Here is a 21,425-nt window from a genome sequence, read left to right as displayed (position 1 = left end):
AAGCCGAAGGTGGTCCTCTGGTCAGGATGAAAGCCTGCCTGCACGGTACAAGCCGAGGGCAGGCCTCAGGTTACACAGCTCTCACTTTGATGTTGATGGGGAAGAATTGGGGCTTTTCTGGGAAAGCAATTTCCATGTTTGCGCTGGAGAACATGGGTTGTTTCTCGGGTGACCTAGTCTTTCCTGCTGTTTTATTTGTTATTCAGTTTTCCTCAGTCTTTCCTGATTATTTACTTATTATTCTTATTTTCCATTCTTATTTTCCTGTGGTGATTTGTGATTTAACAAAATTGCAACGAGAATATAATAAAAATTTCATTCTAAAGGACTTTCCCCTATTTAAATCCAACTTAATTAAAAACATAGTGTTTATCTACTAACTAGTTATATAGTAAACTTTAGAGTTAGGATTTTAATGAGGTTCATAGAAGTTAGACATATATTATTCTTGACCAAAAGACACCTAGCTATGAGTTATAGAAGCTTTTAAGTGATAGCTGGTTAAGTTGGTTTATATTTTCTTACACTGTCTCCTTGCCATAACACTTTAAAGATAAGCACCAGTCTAAAAACAAGATTTGTGAATGCCAAATTCTTGTGTCCGTGACCTCTTCAACTTGTGGAGACTTGCTGGCCATGGGATGATTTGTACTGAGTCTCCTCCTTTCCGCATGATGTATTGTACCTAATTGCCCTTAAATTGTACTCACTAAATTTAGTTAAGACAAAGATGTTAGGACGTGATGTATAGCTGCTGTACCATGTAAAAGTTAACCAATGTACTTTTAACACTGTGATGTAATCTGTAGTGAAAAACTGTCTATATAATCAACCACTTATGCCAATAAAATTTGAGCAGTCCAGGCCCTGAAAGAAGGGACAAAGAGGCTGTCTCCATTGCAAAAGCCAACGTCCATCCCTCTCCTTTGGGAAAGTGTACACTCCCTGGCTACCAGAGCTGGCCTCTGGCAACACAGCCTGAAGGAGAGCTCCCTGGAGCTGGTGGGGGCTTTCCCCCTGACCCTTCGACAACAGGCTGCTGAGGTGGCCCCTAGGCCTCCCACCCCTCCCTCCTCACCCTGCCCCTAAGGGCAGCAGCTCTTCCAAGGAGGCTTTGTGCTGAGTTCTAGAAGAAAAAGGACTAACTAAGGGTTTCCTCGTGGTGAGAGTGAAAGTCTCAGGTTCAACCAGTAGAGCGTGTTCCTGTCTTGGGGACTCTATGCCTGGTCTTACTGGTTCTGCCCCAGAAGTGGTGCCAGGCCTGGGGGAGGACAGGCTGGAGCCCCAAGGATGGCTCCTAAGAAAGATGTGCCCCTTCTTCTTCTCTTCCCGTCTTCCTGCTCTTCCTCATGGTCCCCAGTGGCCAAGTCAGCAGGAAGCAGAGCTATTCCCCTTCCAGATAAACAGTCTCCTGCTTCTGCCTTTGAGTAGAGGACTTACTCTTTTTTCCTGTCACTAGTGCCTCCATTTTATGCTAATGGCACCAGCGGCGGGGGGGGGGGGGGGGTGGGGGGTGGGGGGGGTGGCAAAAGTTGCAGGGCCCAGAAGGAAGGGTGGTGGCCTTTTTCATTATTCCCAATACCAACTTGAATCAAGTGAGAGTGAGAGTGTTAGCAATGATACCCAGAAGAGTCTGAGGGGTGGCAGTAACAGGCAGGCATGGGACACAAGGCAGAACCCTTGGAAGAAGTAAAGGGACATCCTGGGGAAAGAGGTGAAGGAAACAATTAGCTGGAAACTTGGTAAAGAAATCAGGGAAAGGGAGTTCCTGTTGTGGTTCAGCAGGTTAAGAAGGATGCGGGTTCAATCCCTGGCCTCGCTCAGGGGGCTAAGGATCTGGCGTTGCTGCAGTCTGCGGTGTAGGTCACAGATATGGCTTGAATCTGCATTGCTGTGGCTATGGCTCTGGCATAGTCCTCAGCTGCAGCTCTGATTCAGTCCCTAGCCCGGGGATGCCATGGCTGCAGACCTAAAAAAGACAAAAGAAAAAAAAAAAAAGAAAGAAAGAAGGAAAATAACTCCAACCAAACAAGAAGAAATTGGGAGCAAATTCTGGGCAGGCTGCAGACTGTTACTGCGGCTAGAATGGCTAAGTGATTGAATGACACTTTGTTAATTTCTTGTTTTTTCCTCTTTTCTTTCCTGTTCCCAACTTCCTCTCCCATCTTCTGCCTTCTCTGCACCCTGAACCCCATCTTTTCTGTTTTCCTCCTCTCCTCTGCTCTCATGCCCACTCTGCCCCCACTTACTTCCCCCTCCACCTCTGCCTCCTTCCTCCATGTCCTCTTTTGCTCTGAACCTACCGCACCCCCAAGCTCTCTGGCGGCTGCGAATTGACTGTGGTCCTCCAGGACTTCAACGCGGGCCACAGTAGCGAGCTGAGCATCCAAGTGGGACAGACCGTGGAGCTGCTGGAGCGGCCGAGCGAGAGACCGGGCTGGTGTCTGGTCCGCACCACGGAGCGGAGCCCCCCCCAGGAGGGCCTGGTCCCCAGCAGCGCCCTGTGCATCTCCCACTCCCGAAGCAGCGTGGAGATGGACTGCTTCTTCCCCTTGGTGAAAGGTAGGGGGAGTTGGGGGTGGGGTTGACAGAGGCCTCTGGGGCGCTGGCCACTCTCACTGAAGAGCAACGTGGCACTTAGCTGTCTCAGGAAGCCGTGCTGACCATGCACGATTTCTCTGGGACCTACTTGTGAAGAGAGCGGGCTGGGAGCTTAAAGAGAAAGAGTTACGGAGGAGTTCCCGTCCTGGCGGGGCGACGAATCCGAGTAGTATCCATGAGGATGCAGGTTCGATCCCTGGCTCCTTCAGTGGGTGAGGGATCTGGATTATCCTGAGCTGTGGTGTAGGTCACGGATGCTGCTCGGATCCTATATTGCTATGGCTGTGGCATAGGCAGCAGCTGCAGCTTCAGTTTAGACCCCTAGCCTGGGAACTTCCATATGCCAGCCGGGGGGTGGCCCTTTAAAAAAAAAAAAGAAAGAAAGAAAGAGCTATGGAATTGCTGTGTGACTTTGGGAAAATCATTTAACCTTGCTGAGTTGGTCTCATCTTCAAAATGAAGATTGACTTAGATGACGCCTAAGATCTCTTCTAACTCTGCCACTGAATCACCCAACATCTGGAAAGGTCCTCTTCTGCTCCTGGCCAAAAGCCTAGACTCCTCCTTTCTCCACTGAGCCCCGCCCCTTCACAGTTACTGCAGGCTTCGTGGTCCCCAACCCCCACCCAGGTGCTCATGCCTCACAAAGGACCCAACAAACCCCAGGGGCAGCACACAGCATAACTGAGTCAGATTTGAGCCTCCCCTCAGCCCTGCGGGGCTCTGGGACACTCCTTCAGGTGCCTTTGGTGGACAAATCCCTGGAGCCTTGGCTCCTGGTTTTACCTAAGTTCTGTGTTGCTGCCATATGCTTGTTTATTCACTTTTTCCTCACACTGGGGAGACTGAACTACTGACAATGGTGATTCTTCTGGGTGATTCTTCTGGATTCAGTCCAGGTGTCTCTGGATTGGCAGCCTCAGCATCCCCTGGGAACGGTTAGAAATGCAAATTCTCAGACCTCACTCCGGACCTACTGGGCCAGAAATGCTGGGGTCGGGGCCACAAGTCCCCAGGGAACTCCAGTTCACACTCAACTCTGGCAGCCACTGGTGGGGACCTTGAAGTGGCTCGTTTTATATTGAAGAGCAGGCCCAGAGAGTGAGAGACACAGAGTTCTTAGTTCTGAGCTTCATTTTTTAACTGGTCAGTTTACATCAAGGTTTCCATGCAGACCTGTGCTGGATATTTATGGAATGGGAAGGGGGAGGGGCCTGGTTCTGTCGGGAGTCAGGGACAGGAGTCAGCATGGAGACGTATTGATCCTACAGAGTAAATAAGTTGTGAAATATTTCTGGAATTCTATCCGGTCCATCGCCAAAGCCTGATTTCCTCCACAAGGTGGCGCTAGCAGATTGCATTATTAGCACTGCCTTCCTCTTCCATGGGCCTCTCGGGGGGGGGGTTTTGTCAGGGGAATGGCCCCTAAAACCAGTCTCCTCCGTGCACACACACACACACACACACACACACTTGTGCTCCCCTCTCCCACACCCACTTCTCCCCCTTAACTTTGAAGACTAAGGAGGAATCGTGTCAGGAAATCGTATGGACTCTAATTGCAGATGTAGCTCCTCAGCCCTTTGAAGCAGCACCAGAGGAGCTCCTGATAGCAGGGAAGGGAAAAGCAGGGCATCCCAGGAGTATGGTTCTGTTTGGAGTCTCACTAGGGGGAAAATGGGCCACAAAGGGGTTAGAATTGTGCGAGTGAAATGACAGTATATACAAAACATTAGAACAGTGCCTGGCACTCAGTCCATCTTAGCTGTCACATTAAGTTATAATATCACTTACCATAGATTATTAAGCAAGAGAACTAAAAACTCCCATCTTCAGAGACAAAACCCTAAAGCAGAAATGTATGAGCTGGGGAGGGCTGAGCGGTCATAGATCTCCAAGGGTGAGGTGGTCCATCAGGAAGAATTTGACTTCAAAGGAAGACTTGAAACTTCTTGCCCTAGGCTGGCCTGCCTGGTCTCTGACTGGGTGCATCCCCTCCCTGACCCGCCCTGGATGGGGCTCCCTCTGGTGCAGTTGGGCGGGAACAGACCCAGAACAGAGATGCAGAAAGCAGAGCCAGTGTGATCTGTGGTCCCTCTAGAGATCGGAGGTGGAGGCGTTCAGAGGGAGGGGTGTTGGTGGAGAGTTAACTGAAAATGGAAGCAGAGAATAAGAATGTCAAACAGGCAGGAGAGAAAGCAGGGAGGGTGCCAGGGAATTTCCAGCTAATTCAGCCACTCTCCTGGCTTTTTACAGGCACCATCCCAGGGCCTATCACCCACTGCCTTGGCTCCTCCTGTTTGCAGGCTCTGTGCCCTCTGCAAGCATAAACCCATCAGGTGTCCCCTGTGAGCTCTCACCTGCGTGGGCTCAGGACCCACAGGTGCCCAACTCCCAGCAGTCAGGCTTAGGTCTCTGTTCTCCACAGAGCACCCTTCCAGCCCTCACGAGGCCTCATCTGGATGTAGGCATGCTCGCAGGGAGAGCCCCTGCCTCTCTCCAGGCCGGCCTGGAGTGTTGGCCTCTTAGCAGAGGTTCGGTAAGCTGTTCCTTCTCCCATCCAGCTGGCTGCCTGCCAGCCCCCTGGCCTTCTCCTCCCTCAGAGGGATGGTCCCCAGCGGGCACTCCACCTTCCAAGTTATGCCTGATAAGACGTTCTTCTGGAGGCTGTGGAACAGGACAGGGCCTCCTCCAGTGTCACTGGAGGTCAGGATCCATGGCTTTTTCAATCCTCAGAAGGCAACGGGTCCTCTGAACCTTTGCGAGAGCATCAGGCCAGTGCTCCTTTGGGCTGTGAGAAACAGGGAAGTGTCTGTGTGATGTGCTGAAGGCCGTGTGAGTGCTCAGGCCACAGCTGCCACCCCCAGAAACAGAGGCAAAAGAACCCTGCAGTGTCAGCCCCCCTGGACTGGGGCTCTCAACCCTGGCTGCCTAGAATCCCCTGGAAGCTTGACCAAATGACAAAGCCCAGGCCCTGCCTAGAGCAATGGGGGGTCAGTTTGCAGAATGGGCCTCAGGGTCAGTGGGTTCTAAATGTTCCTCAGGTGAATGCAAGGGACTGCAAGGTTGAGAACCACTGCACCAGCTAGTTTCCTCTCTTGCAGGGGCACCTTCAGGCATAGGAAAGCAAGGTGACTTCCCTGAAGCCACAGGGGGACTTGGTAGCAGAGCTGGAGGAGAGTCAGGGCTCCCACCTCCTTTCCCGGGGGCTCTGCCTCACACATTCTGCCCGCGGGGCTTCCGTGTAGCTGTGGGCCCTTCTCCAGTCTTTCCCTCCTGTGCCTTCTCAGGAGACAGTGGCTGCTTGTTTCCTCTTGATATGCCTGTGGCAGGACTGATGACAGGGCTGAGCGACAACGTGGGGCAGCTGCCTTTCCTGTTACTTTACTGCCCCGCTGACATTGTAGAGCTTCTCCCAGGGGTTGGGCCCTGTGGGACCCAGGCATTCCTCCTCCTAATCCCCTCACACTTTCTCAGCAGTAAGTGGCGAGGCAGTGCCTCCCAAGGGACAAAGACTGTGTAGCCGGTGGTTTCAATTCTGGTTGCATCTTAGAACCACCTGGAGGAGACATTAAGAAATATTGATGCCTCACACCCCCCCCAAACCAATTAATTCAGAGCCACCAAGGGAGTGGGCATCAGTATTTTTTTAAGTTCCTTGATAATTTGAATGTTCCATGAAGATTGAGAGTCACTACTTTGAGGGTTTGGCTCCCCCCGAGGGTCAGGCTTCAGAGGTATTTACGAATCCACTGGAAGGGGTTCATAGACAGTTATATGAAGAACTACAACTCATCCACAGAGAAACAGTTCCATTTCAAAATGGACAAAGGGGAGTTTCTGCTTTGACACAGTGCGTTAAGAATCCAACAGCAGCCTCTCCAGTTGCAAGGAGCTGTGGGTTTGATCCCCAGCCCAGCACGGTGGTTTAAGGATCCAGCATTGCTGCAGCTGTGGCATAGGTTGCAGGTGCGGCTCAGATTCAGTCCCTGGCCTGGGAACTTCCATATGTCGTGGGTGCAGCCACAAAATAAAATCAAATGGACAAAGAACTTGAATAGACATTTCTCCAAAGAAGATACACAAATGCCAATGAGCCCATGGAAAGACAGGCAACAACATCCCAGGTCATGAGGGAACTGAAAATCAGTACTGCAGTGAGAAACCTCTTTATCCCCATCAGGAAGGCTGGTATTTTTTTCACAAGCCACAGAAAATAACAGGTGTGGGTGAGGCTGCAGACACATTGGAAACTCTGGCGCCCCAATGGTGGAAAAGTAAAATCGTGGAGTGCTGCGGCAAACAGTATGGGATCCCTCAAAAAATTAAACATAGAATTACCGTATGAGCCAGCAATTGCCCTGCTGGGTGTATATCCCAAAGAATTGAAAGCAGGGACTCCAAGATACATTGGTATTGCCATGTTCATAGCAAAGGTAGAAGTAGCCCAGATGTCCATCAACCAATGCCTGGGTGAACAAAATGTGGCATACACATACAGTGGGCTGTTGTTTAGTCTTAAAACAGAAGGAAAATCTGACACATGCTACAACATGGATGAACTTTACAGACATTATATGCTAAGTGAAATAAGCCAGACGCAAAAGGACAGATACAGTATGATCCCACCATGTGAGGCAGCTCCATAGCAGCCAAATTCATAGATAGAAAATGAAGTGGGGGAGTTCCCGTCGTGGCTCAGTGGTTAGCGAATCCGACTAGGAACCATGAGGTTGCGGGTTCGATCCCTGGCCTTGCTCAGTGGGTTAAGGATCCAGCGTTGCCATGAGCTGTGGTGTAGGTCACAGACTCGGCTTGGATCCTGCGTTGCTGTGTTGCTGTGTCTCTGGTGTAGGCCGGCAGCTACAGCTCTAATTAGACCCCTAGCCTGGGAACCTCCATATGCTGCTGGTGCAGCCCTAGAAAAGGCACAAAGACAAAAAAGAAAAAAGAAAATGAAGTGGTGGTTGCCAGTGGCTGGGAGGAGGGGAAGAATGTGGACATCCTTTGAAATTCAGAACTCACCCCTTCAGAAAACAAAATTATGAGCGGAAGTATGATGAACAAGGATGGGAATAGATTTCTATGCTAGTCTACGCAATTTTATTTAAGGATAACACAGCTAAGGAATTCCCTGGTGGCCTAGTGGTTAAGAACTCAGAGTTGTCCCTGCTGTGGTTCAGGTTACTGATGTGGCTTGGGTTCAGTCCCTGGCCCAGGAACTTCCACATGCCATAGACTCAGGCAGAAAAAACAATTATAATAACTGAACTTAGCATGTTTGCAATGAAAAAATCATGATAAGGTTGCTTTCAAAAATCACTGTTGGATTAAGAATAACTAAAACCCCAAAATAATGTGTTTGAATGAGAAATGTAATTGAGTGCTGATACTTCCTAGAGAAAAGTGTGTTTTAAGATAGATGGAGATATATTTGTGGAGACTCTAAAAGGAGCTCCTAGTCATTTTTCAGAATTATAAAAGATTAGAATTAAAGCTCTCTCTTTCTATAATTGAATAAAATTGATTCGATTTCATTTCACTTCAGAAAATTGAATTTTCTGGGTTCCTCGGATCTGAGAATTGAAAAGCACCTTGGAAGTCTTCTGGCTCACTCTGTCCCCTAGTGTAGGACCCTCCTCTTGAAATGTCTCTGTTGGGTGCCAACCAGGCATTCCTTGCTCACTCCCAGTGGTGGGGAGCTTATTACTTCTAGAAGAAGCCTGTCGCATTCGAGTGCAGTTCTGAGGTTAGAAAAGTCCTCTTGCTCAGTACTGAGCTCCAGATCCTTCTTGCCCATCCCTCCTCCTATTCTCTCCTCCCCAGCTCACCCTGGAAACCACCAGTCCCAATCCTCATTTTCCATCTCCTTCTGATCTCTATCTAGAACAATGTAATTTGATTTGCATGTACAATGATAGACTCCTCTTTCCTAAGGGACCATTTAATAAGAGCCTAGTGATTTCTCTATGTATCTTTTATTTCCTTAGTGCAAAACAAAACATTTTGGATTAAATTCAACAATCCTAATTTTAGGGTGGTTATTTGTGTGTAGGGTTTTTTTTAAATTGAAGTAAAGTTGATTTACAATATTGTGTTCTTTTCAGGTGTACAGCAGAGCGATTCTCTTATGTACATACTTTTCCAAATTTTTTTCCATTATATGTTATTACAAGATACTGAATATAGTTCCCTGTGCTAATACAGTAGGTCCTTGGTAACCAAAAGTTTGTTTTCGGATCGTGAGTCTGTTTCTGTTTTGTAAATAAGTACATTTGGATCTCTTTTTTTTCTTCAGATTCCACATACAAGTGATATCATATGATATTTGTCTTTGACTTCACTGTATGATAATCTCTACATCCCTCCATGTTGTTGCAAGTGACATCATTTCATTCTTTTTTATGGCTGAGTAATAGCCCATTGTGTATATGTACCACATCTTTTTTATCTATTCATCTGCTCATGGACATTAAGGTTGCTTCCATGTCTTAACTATTATAAATAGTGCTGCTGTGAACACTGGGGAGCATGTATCTTCTTGAATTAGAGTTTTTAGTCTTTTCCAGATATATGCCCAGGAGTGGGATTGTTCAATCACATGGCAGCTCTCTTCTTTGTTTCTTAAGGAAACTCCATACTGTGTATCCCTGCGTATCGGTGACCCTGGTCTCTCACTCACACACCTCTGATCTCACCTCCTTTTCTCCGGGCTCAGGACTTAGTGGGAACTGCCTTCCCCTTTGAGGCTCTTTACAGGCTGGTCTTTGTTCCCGGTTATTCCTACTGTCATTCAGATTGTTACTTGTTCTAATATAGCATTTTTGGAGTTCCCATTGTGGCTCCATGGTTAATGAACCTGTTTAGTATACCTGAGGATGCAGGTTCCATCCCTGCCCTCGTTCAGTGGGTTCAGAATCCAGCACTGCCGTGAGCTGAGGTGTAGGTCGAAGATGTGGTTCAGATCCCCGTGTTGCTGTGGCTGTGGTGTAGGCCAGCAGCTATAGCTCCAATTCATCTCCTAGCCTGGGAACCGCCATATGCTGCGGGTGCAGCCCTAAAGAGACAAAAAAGAATAAAGACAGGCTGTGGAATGAGTAGAAAGTCAATTAATATTGGTTTCTGCATCTGCAAGGGAAGCAGATAAAAATACCCATCTCTCAGAGTTACTGGGAGGCTCAGAGGTGGCACTGCTAAGTAAAAGTGCTTTTCAACTCTGAGGTTGGTCTTTTGTTATGGGCAGAGGCTAACTGTTTAGAGTAAAACAGAAATGACCCTGTGATGCACAGGACTTTATGTGTGTATGTAGTAGGCATACGATGTCATGATGAGAGGTGTGGCGTAACTAAGAGTCTTGAGGTGGAAGACCTGGGTCTGGATCCCACCTAAGCCAATGAGTGGTGGATAACCCTGGACAAGATTGTATCTTGGAGTTCCCACTGTGGCACAGTGGGTTAAGGATCTGGTGTTGTCTCTGTGGCAGTGCGGGTTTGATCCCCTGCCCACCACAGCAGGTTAAGGATCTGGCATTGCTGCAGCTACAGCATAGATCTCAGCTGTGGCATGGATTTGGTTCCTGGCTCCGGGAACTTCCATATGCCGCGAGTATGGCCAAAAAAAAAAGAAAAAAAATATTTTGAGTATCTTGTATATAACATGGGCAGTAGTGCCCACGTCCCTTGAGGTAGACTTCCAGCTTAGTACCACCCTGGAGACGGTCAGTTGCTGTTACTTTCCCTGCCTGCCCTTTGTCCTGGTTGTGGTACCTCTGTAGGAGTGCCTCCAGGGTATTTCTAGGTGGAACCCTCCCCAGGGCTGCTCAAGGGGGTCAAGGTTCTGTCCCTAGTTCCATCCATGGCATTTGCCAAGACCCAACCACTGTCTCTAGTCTGCACCCGCCCCCTCCCTCAGTTTCCGCTCCTGCCTCGCCGGGGCCCTTTCTGCCGTCTACCAAGAGAAGGTCCACCTGGCTCTGTGATGTCCCAAGAAATAATGGTGTGCCCCTCTCTTCTAACTTTCTTAGGCCCCCTATCCAGAGGGTGGAGATCATCCATGATGTATTTGAGCTGAACATTCAAGCTGCTCCCCAGCTCATACCTCTCCATGCCCTACTCCCTTCCGTGATTAACCTTGGTCATTGAAGGTGACAGTCAGACCACACCATAGAGATGGGCTGACCTGTGTGGCGGACGGGTGTGCTGAGTGTTGGGGTGGGCATGGACGTCTCCTTCCCTAATTCCGAGATGAGAAGGACAAAGGGAAACTTTATGAAAATCGCTTTATTTTCTTTTTCACTGAATTTCTCCCACTTACCTGCCTATGTCAGGATGGGCCAGACATGGCTCATTAGTTACTGACCACCTGGGAGCCCTCCCAGGGCAGTTTCAGGAAGAGGGAGATACAGTCCCTCTGACCCCCTTTTTCTTTTCTTCAAAGAATAAGGGAGCAGCACAGTTAGAAGTTGCCCTGAGCCTCCTTTGTTGTGGGAGAGATGTCCTGCCTGGGACCAGCTCCCATCCATCTGACACAATTTAGGAATATCAAAGGACTTGGAATCAAGGCCTCAAAGAGGAAAGTGTCAGGCCAGGCCACATCCCCTTCTAAGTCCACCCCAGTGTGGGGCTGCCTGCGAAGACGACTGACCCAGGAAGGGACACTGCATTATCCAGGGGGAGAATGGATCTCTCTTGCACCCTCTGCAGAGATATGCCCTTCTCCTTTGTGGAGCCAGCCCGCTGAGTCTTAGCTTATGCCAAACGCCCGATCCAGCAGCATATCTCCCTGCCTTCTGGTGTCCATTGTAAATCTACATAAGGATGATGCCTCTTTTCATCCAGAGGGGAGGGTGGGTGAGGCTTGAATAGCATCTTTGCTTCTGGGAGCCTCATGAGCCACCTCAGAGCTGATGGAGCTCAGGGCTCAAATGAGAGGCCCAGATTTAATCCCAGAGAAGAGAGGCTGCCACTGACTGAGCTTGATGAGGAGAAGCTGAAGGTCGATGATGGAGGGGAGGTCACTGCAGAAAACAGAAGATCTCTCGGAGAATCAAATGCGGTTCTCTTCCCAGAGCCAGCCAAGCTGAAACCACTTCCCCTCTTGAGAGCAGAGGCTCTAGAAGTGACAACGCTGAACATGAGGCATGGGGAGCCGAGAAGGAGCGCTAGGATGGCTGGGAATGTGCCCTCTCTTTCTGCTCAGGGAAGGACAGAGGTGAGAGGACCCAAACGGCCATGAGGAGCAGTCCTTGCAGGCCTCGGCCTGAGGAGCTCCCAGCAGCAGGATTCTGATGCTGTGCAGCCAGACAGAGTGGTCAGGACCCTCCTCTTCCCGCTTCAATGTCTTCCCCTGTGTCACTCGAACCTTGAAACCCTCCTCCAGGATCAAAACCAGTCTGAACCCAAACCCTGTGACATGCGTGAGGAGTCTCTCAATTGGCAAGTCTTGCCATGTTTAATACCAGCTCCCTGTCCTGCCTGGGAGCAGAGAGGCCCTCCACCCATGGAACCTTGTCCTTGCCTTTGGGATGGGACTGGGCTGCCTAATTTCCCCTGCCCCCCTGGGAAAAGCTGGCCCTGATTTCACGTCCACTTGCTTTACTTTCCATGGGACCCTATGGCCTCAGGAAGTGTGGGTGCCAGCCTTGGCACACAGGTGGGCACAGAGACCATTTCCAGTGCTGGCTCCTAGCTGCAGGGAGGAGGCCTGGGCTCAGCTCAAAACATTCCCATGGCTCGTGTGTCTCCGGGTCATAACAAAGTCCCCCCTGTGGCTGCCAGGAGGCTCCTGCAGAACCTGCCCCAGAGCCTGTTCTCTGACTTCATCTTAGTTTCCTTCTGCTGCTCTAGCCAATAACCACAGGCTGAGTAGTGGCTTCAAACAATGCACATTTATTCTCTTAGCAGTCTGTAGGTTAGAAGCAGGACATGCTCTTCACTGGACTAAAATCAAGGGTTGGCAGGACTCTGTTTCTTCTGGAGGCTCCAGGGGAGAGACTGTTTCCTCATCTTTTCCAGCTTCTAGAGGCCGCCTGCATCCCTTGGCTTGTGGCCCCTTCCCCCATCTTCAAAGCCAGCAGTGCGGCATCTCTCTGATCCTTCTTCCAAAGTCACATGTCCCTCTGACCACAGAGGGAAAGGGTCTCTGCTCTTAAGGACTCATGTGATTACATGGTGCTCACCAGGATCATCCATCTCATGGCCCTTAACTTAATCACACCTGCAAAGTCTCCTTCCACGTTCTGGGGATTAGGGTGTGGACATCTTTCGGGGGTTGGGCATGCTTCTTTCCACATCCTTGCACCTCCTGACCAGCCTGCCTACCTGAACTCTTTCCCGATGGAGCCATGCTCCCTCCCACCCAGCATCTGTACCTTCTGATCCCTCTGCCTGGAACACTCCAGACCTTGCAGGTCCTCAGATCCCTGGACAGCTGGCCACCACCCTTCCTTCACGGCTCTGCTCGTGTCACCTGGTTAGAGCAGTCTTCACTCACTCCCACCCTCTCCCATCACCCTGTGTACCCCTCTCCCTGCTTACTTTTCTTCATTGCAGTGATGTCACTACCTGATATATTCGTAACCTTTATTGTCTATTCGCCCCACTGCCTCCCAGATTCCCCTACAAATGCAGGAATTTTTAAAATTTTGTTCATTACTCTATCCCTCTATCTAGAACAGTGGCTGGCATATAAGAAATTCCCACTAAATATTTATGGAAAGGAAGGGAGGAGTTCCCATCGTGGCTCAGTGGTTAACGAACCTGACTAGCAACCATGAGGACGCAGGTTCGATCCCCGGCCTTGCTAAGTGGGTTAAGGATCTGGCATTGCCGTGAGCTGTGGTGTAGGTCACAGACATGGCTCAGATCCTGCGTTGCTGTGGCTGTGGTGTAGGCCAGTGGCTACAGCTCCGATTCGACCCCTATCCTGGGAACCTCCATATGCTGCAGGTGCGGCCTAAAAAAGACAAAAAGACAAAAAAAAAAAAAAAAAAGAAAGGAAAGGAGGGAAGGAGATAAGAGAAATAAGAGAAGAAATAAGGAAGGGAAGAAGGAAGGAAGGGACGGGGGGGGAGGAAGGTGGACGGACCATGTGTCAAGGAGCAGGCTCAGTGTGCCCTCCGTCCTCTAAGAACTCTAGAGGAAACTGATTAAAGCTTTAGCAGGAGGGCCTGAGGATGGGGATGGGCAATAACATTTTGATGCTAGGAGTTGTGACTGAGAAAGTCTTTGCAATCCTGCTTCCTGGGAAGTCTTCTCTGGGGACCCATGGGCCAAGCAGCTCTCAGGTATTTGGAATGGTTGGAAACTCAGAGCTATAAGGATGGGCAGCATCTTGCACACCCCTCCTATTTTATCGAAATTTTCCAGAGACTGACTTGAGTTATATCAAGACAAAATCCACTCTGCATTTAATGTATCAGAAGCAGCTTGTAATGCTACTTCTGTCTGCGTGAGGAAAGGGGGCGCTGACAGTGGGAATGAAGACACCAGCCTTGCTGTGGACACTTAGCAAGGCAAGCCTTCAGCCAAAGTGATAGACGGGCCCTTCTCACTGCTCTACTTTGGGAACACTTTGACCTACTTAGAAGCGAGCTTGGGGAAGTAGATACAACCTGGAGTGGTTTGTTTTTAGCAACTCCAACTGCAGTCATCTTTCACTTTGATAAATAGCTTGTCTCCTCCCAAGTTCGGATCTCCAGGAACCTATCCTGGTGGCCCATAGCTCCACCTCACTGTCTCCCAGAAGAGCACGGACACTGGCTGCTCTGGGAAGACACCTCAGTCCTTGGTGAAACCCACGGCCTTCTCACCATCACCTGGACCACCCTTACCTGGGGCTTGGTTCAGACCCGATGGTGATCGGCGATACCTCCTTCCTGAAAACCAGAGGATGATTGGCAGGGCAAGCTGGGGCTTAACTTTTTCAGCAGGAGGCAGACAGGTGACACCTGGGGCAGGCACAGAGGGACAGAGGGACACATTTGCAGGGCATAGTTGAAAATGGAGAGGAAGAGCTGCCTAGTGATCTAGTCCCTGGAGTCTAGGAGCTGCCACCAGGGGGATGGAGGCACCCACAGGGCCCGCAGTGGTGCCATGCTTAGACCACATCAACAGGCGTAATTAGGGGAAGAGAGTACTATGCAGAATGCTGGCAATCATGCTTTATTTTTGTAAACCTTGCTATTTTAATAACATATAACCTGGCAGTAGTCATCCACGTGGACACTATATAATTTTGAAAGACATAATTGGAGCTCAAATTAAATATAAAAGCAATGTACGTGTTTCTGGTCACTGATGATTATGATCTCAGTTCTGCTTCTTTACATAAACATGAAACCTCTACCTTATGTCCAGTCTTGGTCTGTCTCCAGATTCCTTCTTCTGCCACAAAAAAATGAACGAACTGCTTTCCTAGAACTCCCCCTGTCCTTTGTCTTTTCTCAGGGAACAGGTGTTGTTCAGTTTATATTTCTCATATGCTTCCCATGTAAATTCCCACGTATAAGTTAGTTTAGTGGCTTGCAGATAGTAGATATTCAAAGACCAACTGTTTGTTGAATAAATGATCAGTTCTTTGGCAAGACCCTTAGAATTTAGGCCACAGTCACAAGTAGAAGCCAAGACTGAATAATTTGGGGACGATTAGGAGCCACCCTGGTATCAGGCATCAGGCAGTTCACAGGCCGGAAATCTACAGGCAGATGTGGTTAGGTAACTGGAGAGCATAGCAGGCCGTGGGAGAATGAGTCAAAGTCCCAGCTGTCAGAGTTTGAGAAAGTGAAAATGTGTGAGTCCAGGTGCTTCCTAAGTGGTGTATTTTCCATGCAGGAGCTAATCCCATAGTCCCAAGGTCCGCGGTCCTTAGCCCTCATTTCGCGTTGAAATCACTTGCAGAGCTTCTTCAGGACTCTAGCTAGCACTCTGGCTCACCATCTGGGAGTGGGCGCTGGAAGTGACATTCTCTGCTGGAGGAAAAGGCAGGCAAGTGACTGGTTACGGTGCAGGTGGGGCAGGCAGGCCTGTCCTCTGTGGTCGCCAGAAACCCTGAGCACAGCCTTCACTGGGCAGGTCCTGCAGAGGGCATGTCCTGTATTTGGCACTTAAAAAGGTTCTCTAGGCCTGAGTTGGGGCAAAGTTGCTGTTCCTTCTGTCACTGGGCTGAGTTCTCATTAGGAAATGTGTATAAATACCGGGATTTTTTTTTTGGAAAACTCTGTTCCTGTAAATTCGAGGAGAATAACTCGAAAGGACAACATTGCACCCGTGTCTCTCGGTGAAAAGGGCAGACGCCTGCGGTCATGGTCCAGTGTTCCTGAAGCCCGTGTGACAGGGCGTTCCTACTGGTTCCCGATACCAAGCCCAGCACTGTGATATACCCGGCTCAGTGTGTCTGCAGGCTGAGACCAGCAGGAATTCTTTGGGGTTCACTGTTGTGGGGAATGGAGATGAGATAAAATGGACACATAGGGAGGGAAAGAGCGTAATTCATGTAAGATGGACTCTGACTGGAAGCATCATTGAAGACAGACCATGACAAAAATAAGGGGAAGGCTCAAGCATTTGTTTGGAAATTAGGAACACTCTAAAGATATTGCTACAGCTTGGTGGCTCTTAGCCTGAACTTTGGGAGTGGGTGGGGTGGGGTTTGAAAACCTTGAGATTATAGATATTCTGCTGTCTTATGCAAAAAGACAGGGCTCAGATGAGGTCCCGGGATAGACAGGCTTTGGGGAGAAGTGTATCTAGTTATCCAGGAGATGGCATCCAGCCTCTCTCATTTCATCCTTTCCTCCACGTTGGCTTTATTCTCAGGCGGCTTATGCCTATGTGGTTATGGCAATACGGTCTCCCACTGCTTCATGTTAACAGGCCACCAACTTAGAAATCTTCTGGGAAGGAATTGTTGCTCTCCCAGGAGTTCTTGCTAAGACCTCCTGGTTTATGACCTTTGGCTGAAATTGGGTCATGTGCTAAATGTGACCATTCCCTGGCTGGCCAAGCCCAGGTCATGGGCCCATCCTTAGAGTGGAGGGTGGACAGAGGGAGGATGTGGACGACATCCAAAAACATGGTCTGAGACTGGAGGAGGGCTGGCTCCTCAAGGAAAAATCAAAGTGCGATTACAAAAAGAGGGGACATAGCTTGCAGACAGGAGGGGGAAGATGTAATACACTAGCAGCTCTCAAAGTGTGGCCCCTGTACCCACAGCATCAACATCCTCTGGGAACTGGTAGAAATGCAGATCCTCAGGCCCCACCCCAGACCTGTAGAATTGGAAAATCTGGGAGTAGGACCCAGAAATCTGTGTTTTAACTCAATCTCCTGGAATTCTGATGCCTGCTCAAGTTTGAGAGCTACTACACTATACCATGGTTCTCAAACTGTGCTGCATGTTACAAACACCTGGGGACCTTTAAAAACCCCTAGTGCATGAAATGCCCATTTTGGCGCAACAGGATTGGTGGCATCTTGGGAGTGCCAGGATGCAGGTTTGATCAGCAGCCTGGCACAGTGGGTTAAGGATCTGGCGTTGCCTCAGCTGCAGTTCAGGCCCCAGCCGTGGCTGGGATCTGATCCCTAGCCTGGGAACTCCATGTGCCTCAGGGCAGCCAAAAGAAGAAAGAAAGGGGAAAAAAAATTAAAAAAAAAACCTGATGCAGCCTCACCCGGAGTGAATTAATCTGAGTCTTGAGAGGAATGGGGAGAGGAAGACCCAGGCATCAATGCTTCTTAAAGTTAGTTCCACCCTGGAATCACCTGGAGAAGCTTAAAAACAACAAAAAAGATAAAATTAATGCCTGGAACTTAGAAAACCTTCCCTGATGATTCTAATAAGCATCTGTGTTTAAAAACCATTGCCCTACCATTCCCTCTAAATTGTCCTGAGGACATTACCTTGAAACATCTAGATGCTGGATAGAGGATTCAGGCACCTATTTTGTTAAGTCCTTGAACTCAAAACTTGGTCAAATAGCTAACATTGGTTCCCTTTGCTTTCACACTCACATTGAGTTTATCCTAGTGGCTAGCTCCACAGGGCTGGGATTGTTTTTGTTCGCCAGTGTAGACCCAGTGCCTAGAACATAGTAGACACTCACTAAGCGTTTGTGGAATTAATGAATCGGCCTGCAGTCAGTGCCCCAGTGGTGTCCAAGACTTCTTGCTGGGTTGTAGGCATCACTTGTCTCATTCCGAAAGGCACATGAGGATGGCAGTGGGACTCTTGGGTTATGGATGCCTAACCAGTCTCCAGGATGGCCAAAAATGTGCTGACCATATCAACTTGAGGTGAGTAGGTGTTCCTATAGCTTTATGCCTTTTAAATTGAGAATAGGAGGATTCCTCGGCTGTAAGACCATACCTGATGAATCCTTTTCATGGAGATTAAGACTATTTTAGGGTCTACTGGTACTCTGATTTCTTTTTTTTTTTAATTGGAGTATAGTTGTACAATATTACAAGTTACAGGTGTACAATATAGTGATTCACACTTTTTAAAGGTTATACTCCACTTATAGTCATTATAAAATATTTGCTATATTCCCTGTGTTGCACAGTATATCTTTGAAGCTTATTTTATATCTAATAGTTTTTGGTACTCTAATTTCTAAAGTAAGGGCTGGGTATTCCTGAGATATCTAATTTAAGCCAAGATGCAAGATGATGTCACCAGCCTCTCGCAAAAAATTATGATGGAAAGATGACCCAGTGTCACCTGAACGCAAAGACCCAGACGAAGATTTTTTTTTTAGATGTTATTGGGGTGTAGCTGATTCACAGCATTGTGTTAGTTTCTATACCTGATTCACTTTGCTGTACACCTGAAACTAACACAACTTTGAAAATCAATGTTCTTTTTCAAATCAGAGAAAGATTTAAGTAAAAAGGAAACAGGTTAGTCAAGCAATTTTGAAGCATCTTTGAATTCCTATCAGAATGCCTCCAAAGAATTCAAAGAGGTGAATTGGTGGGTAGACCAGATATCCACTGTTGTATCATAGCACATATGTGGTGGATGGCAAGCAAGCAAAGCTCCCTTTTAGAAGTGCTGATGGTCCTGGCCATTTTCTGCTCTGGGCTTGCAAAAACAGCAAAATAAGCGTGGTCCTTGGTGATATGGAAGGAAGAACTAGACAACAGCAGTGGTTGCCACAGGTCATAACCATAACCCAGGATAAATAGAAATATGGTCCTACAGTAATTCAAGCTGGCAAGATGAGACTGACTGATAGTCAGGTTGATCAGTGTCTTCAGGAACCTGGGGTTCGGACTGCATGAGCGATTTGAACTTTCATTTCTCTGTTTCATATGTGGAACATCAGGGACACATTTCCTGACAGTGAGATTCTTATCTCATTTTCCTCAGGGGAGGTCATCAGGGAGATAGATGGCAGTAGTAGGACCTAGAAGTTAGATTTTTGACTTTAGTTTCTGCTCTTGCTCTGGGGTGAAGCTTTTTAGAGTTTCTCTTCAAAGTCTCATCATCATTCATTCATTCAGTTTCTTGGGATTTAAAGAGGACACTACTTTACAAGTTTTCTTGGTTTGGATAGAGGAGCTAATGTATAGAGGGCCCCTGGGAAACTGCTTAGCATAAATAAATGCTCAATAAATGCTAGCTGTTGTTACCTATGAAGTGGTGCTAGGTACTTACTGAGCATCTACTGTGTCCCAACCATTTGGCTGGTGCTGCAACACAGATGAATAAGGCACAAAACCTAAGCATGTGTCAAACTGAGAAAGGAAGCCCCAAATCCTGGTAACTCCTAAAAGTCTTGTCCTATGGCTGTCTTTCCTCCAGGTGGGAAGTGGGTGATCAACCTTCTGTTTTTCAGTCCTCGCGCAACCCCCCCCCCACTTTTTTTCCTGACCAATGGTCTTTCTCGGCTTTCTGAGTGCAATCCCTTCTCTGACATCTGGAAACAAATGGGAAAGATGCTTTGTGAGTGATACACACACTGTTTCATGGGAAGTTCCAGTCGATGTGGTTCAGGTGGGCTTGTTGAGGAGCAAGGAAGATGTGACTTTTGTCTTGAAATATGAAGACTTAAAAAGGAAACAGATAGGAGTTCCCATCGTAGCTCAGCAAAACTAATCTGACTAGTACCCATGAGGACACAGGTTCGATCCCTGGCCTTGCTCAGTGGGTTAAGGATCCCATGTTGCCATGAGCTGTGCTGTTGCAGATGCAGCTTGGATCTGGTGCTGCTGTGGCTGTGGTGTAGGCTGGCAATTCAGCCTCTAGCCTGGGAACCTCCATATGCTGTGGGTGTGGCCCTAAACAGCACACACACACACAAAAAGAAACAGGGATTTAAATAAAGGGATGATATACCCACTAGGCATGGTTGGGAAGGGTGAACAGAAGTCTTCCACCACAAGTAAAATGTCTGCAATTTCTCTGTAGCTACTCATTCAACTGGAACTATTAAACATCTCCTCTCTAATATCTGCTTCCATGGATATGTCTTTTAAAATTCTCTTAGCAATCCTATAACATGGGAATTCTTTTTCCTTACTTTATTTTTTTTTAAACGAGGAACCTGAAGATCAAAAAAGTGAAAAGACTTGCCTAAGTCAAATAGCTGGTAGGTTACAAAACAACTCTGAACTTCGGTCTTATGGTTTCCAATCTGGACTGCTTTTTCTCAAATAATAAGGGGAGCCGATAAAAAGGGGAGGCATTAGTAGTAGTAGTACTGAATATTAAAAAGACGGAAAGAAAAGGGTAGGTGAAAGAGTCTTCAACACAGAGGAGGCTGTCCATGTCCCAAGGCTGAGGAGAAGGAGGAGGTAAAACTTTTAGAGAAAAAGCATGATCTAGTTAGTCTTTTTTTTTCTTTTTTTAAATGTATGTCTTGGAGTTCCTGTCGTGGCTCAGTGGTTAACGAATCTGACTAGGAACCATGAGGTTTTGGATTCGATCCTTGACCTTGCTCAGTGGGTTAAGGCTCTGGCGTTGCTGTGAGCTGTGGTGTAGGTTGCAGACTCGGCTTGGATTCTACGTTGCTGTGGCTCTGGCATAGGCTGGCGGCTACAGCTCTGATTTGACCCCTAGCTTGGGAACCTCCATATGCTGCGGGAGCGGCCCAAGAAATGGCAAAAAGACAAAAAAATAAAATAAAAAAGAAAAGAAATGTATGTTTTTACTCTTGTGTATGTACTTGTCGTATATCAACTACAATATAATCAGCTAAGGAATTTCTTTTTTTAATGTGATTTTTATTTTTCCATTATAGTTGATTACAGTGGTCTGTCAATTTCTACTGTACAGCAAAGTGACCCAGTCATATGCACAGGTCATATATATAATATACATCATATATATAATGTCATATATATATTCTTTTTCTCCCATTTCCTCCATCATGCTGCATCATAAGTGACTAGATATAGTTCCCTGTGCTATACAGCAGGATCTCATTGCTTATCCACTCCAGATGCAATAGTTTGCATCTATTAGCCCCAAACTCCCGGAACGTTCTAAATCTGCTCCTCTCCCACCTCTTTAGCCTTAGCCTCACGGCATTGTATACTTTAAGCCAAAGGGGATTGTGGTAGCCTTCGAGGAGAGGAAACCACTAAAGGAGTAGCACCTGTTTTGCGCCCGGGTGGGGGTGGCGTGCTGTGTATGGCTGTCTCCCCTTGGTGTGCCCTGTGCCTAGGGCCGCTGTGGCGTTGCATAAGGCTCTGGGCCACACTGCTGGCGGGACTGGGGCAAACAGCTGGACTTCGGAACTCCGCCCCTAGTCCCACCCTCTCCCCGCCGGCCCCTCCCCTCCTCCCCAAGGTGGCTCGGGCTCCCAGAAAGTCGGAGCGGCA

The 21,425-nt window shown here is 48.1% G+C and overlaps 1 protein-coding gene across 31 annotated transcripts in view; it reads left to right on the top strand.

Moving 5' to 3' along the window:
• Positions 1-21,425, top strand: part of KALRN (kalirin RhoGEF kinase) — a 695,174-nt gene that overhangs the window by 542,568 nt on the left and 131,181 nt on the right. For all 31 annotated transcript variants that reach the window (XM_084990933.1, XM_084990932.1, XM_084990931.1 and 28 more), the window contains one exon: positions 2,316-2,562. In XM_084990933.1, coding sequence (XP_084847059.1) covers positions 2,316-2,562 — 247 coding nt within the window. The remainder of the gene's footprint in view (positions 1-2,315; positions 2,563-21,425) is intronic.

The sequence above is a fragment of the Sus scrofa genome, chromosome 13 (genome assembly GCF_054392235.1).
Source record: "Sus scrofa isolate SSC_HxYL_T2T_F1_AM1 chromosome 13, Sscrofa_HxYL_maternal_Yorkshire_Landrace_v2.0, whole genome shotgun sequence".
Lineage (NCBI taxonomy): Eukaryota > Metazoa > Chordata > Mammalia > Artiodactyla > Suidae > Sus > Sus scrofa.
Note: the sequence above shows the minus strand (reverse complement) of the source record. Positions and strands in the feature narration are given on the sequence as shown.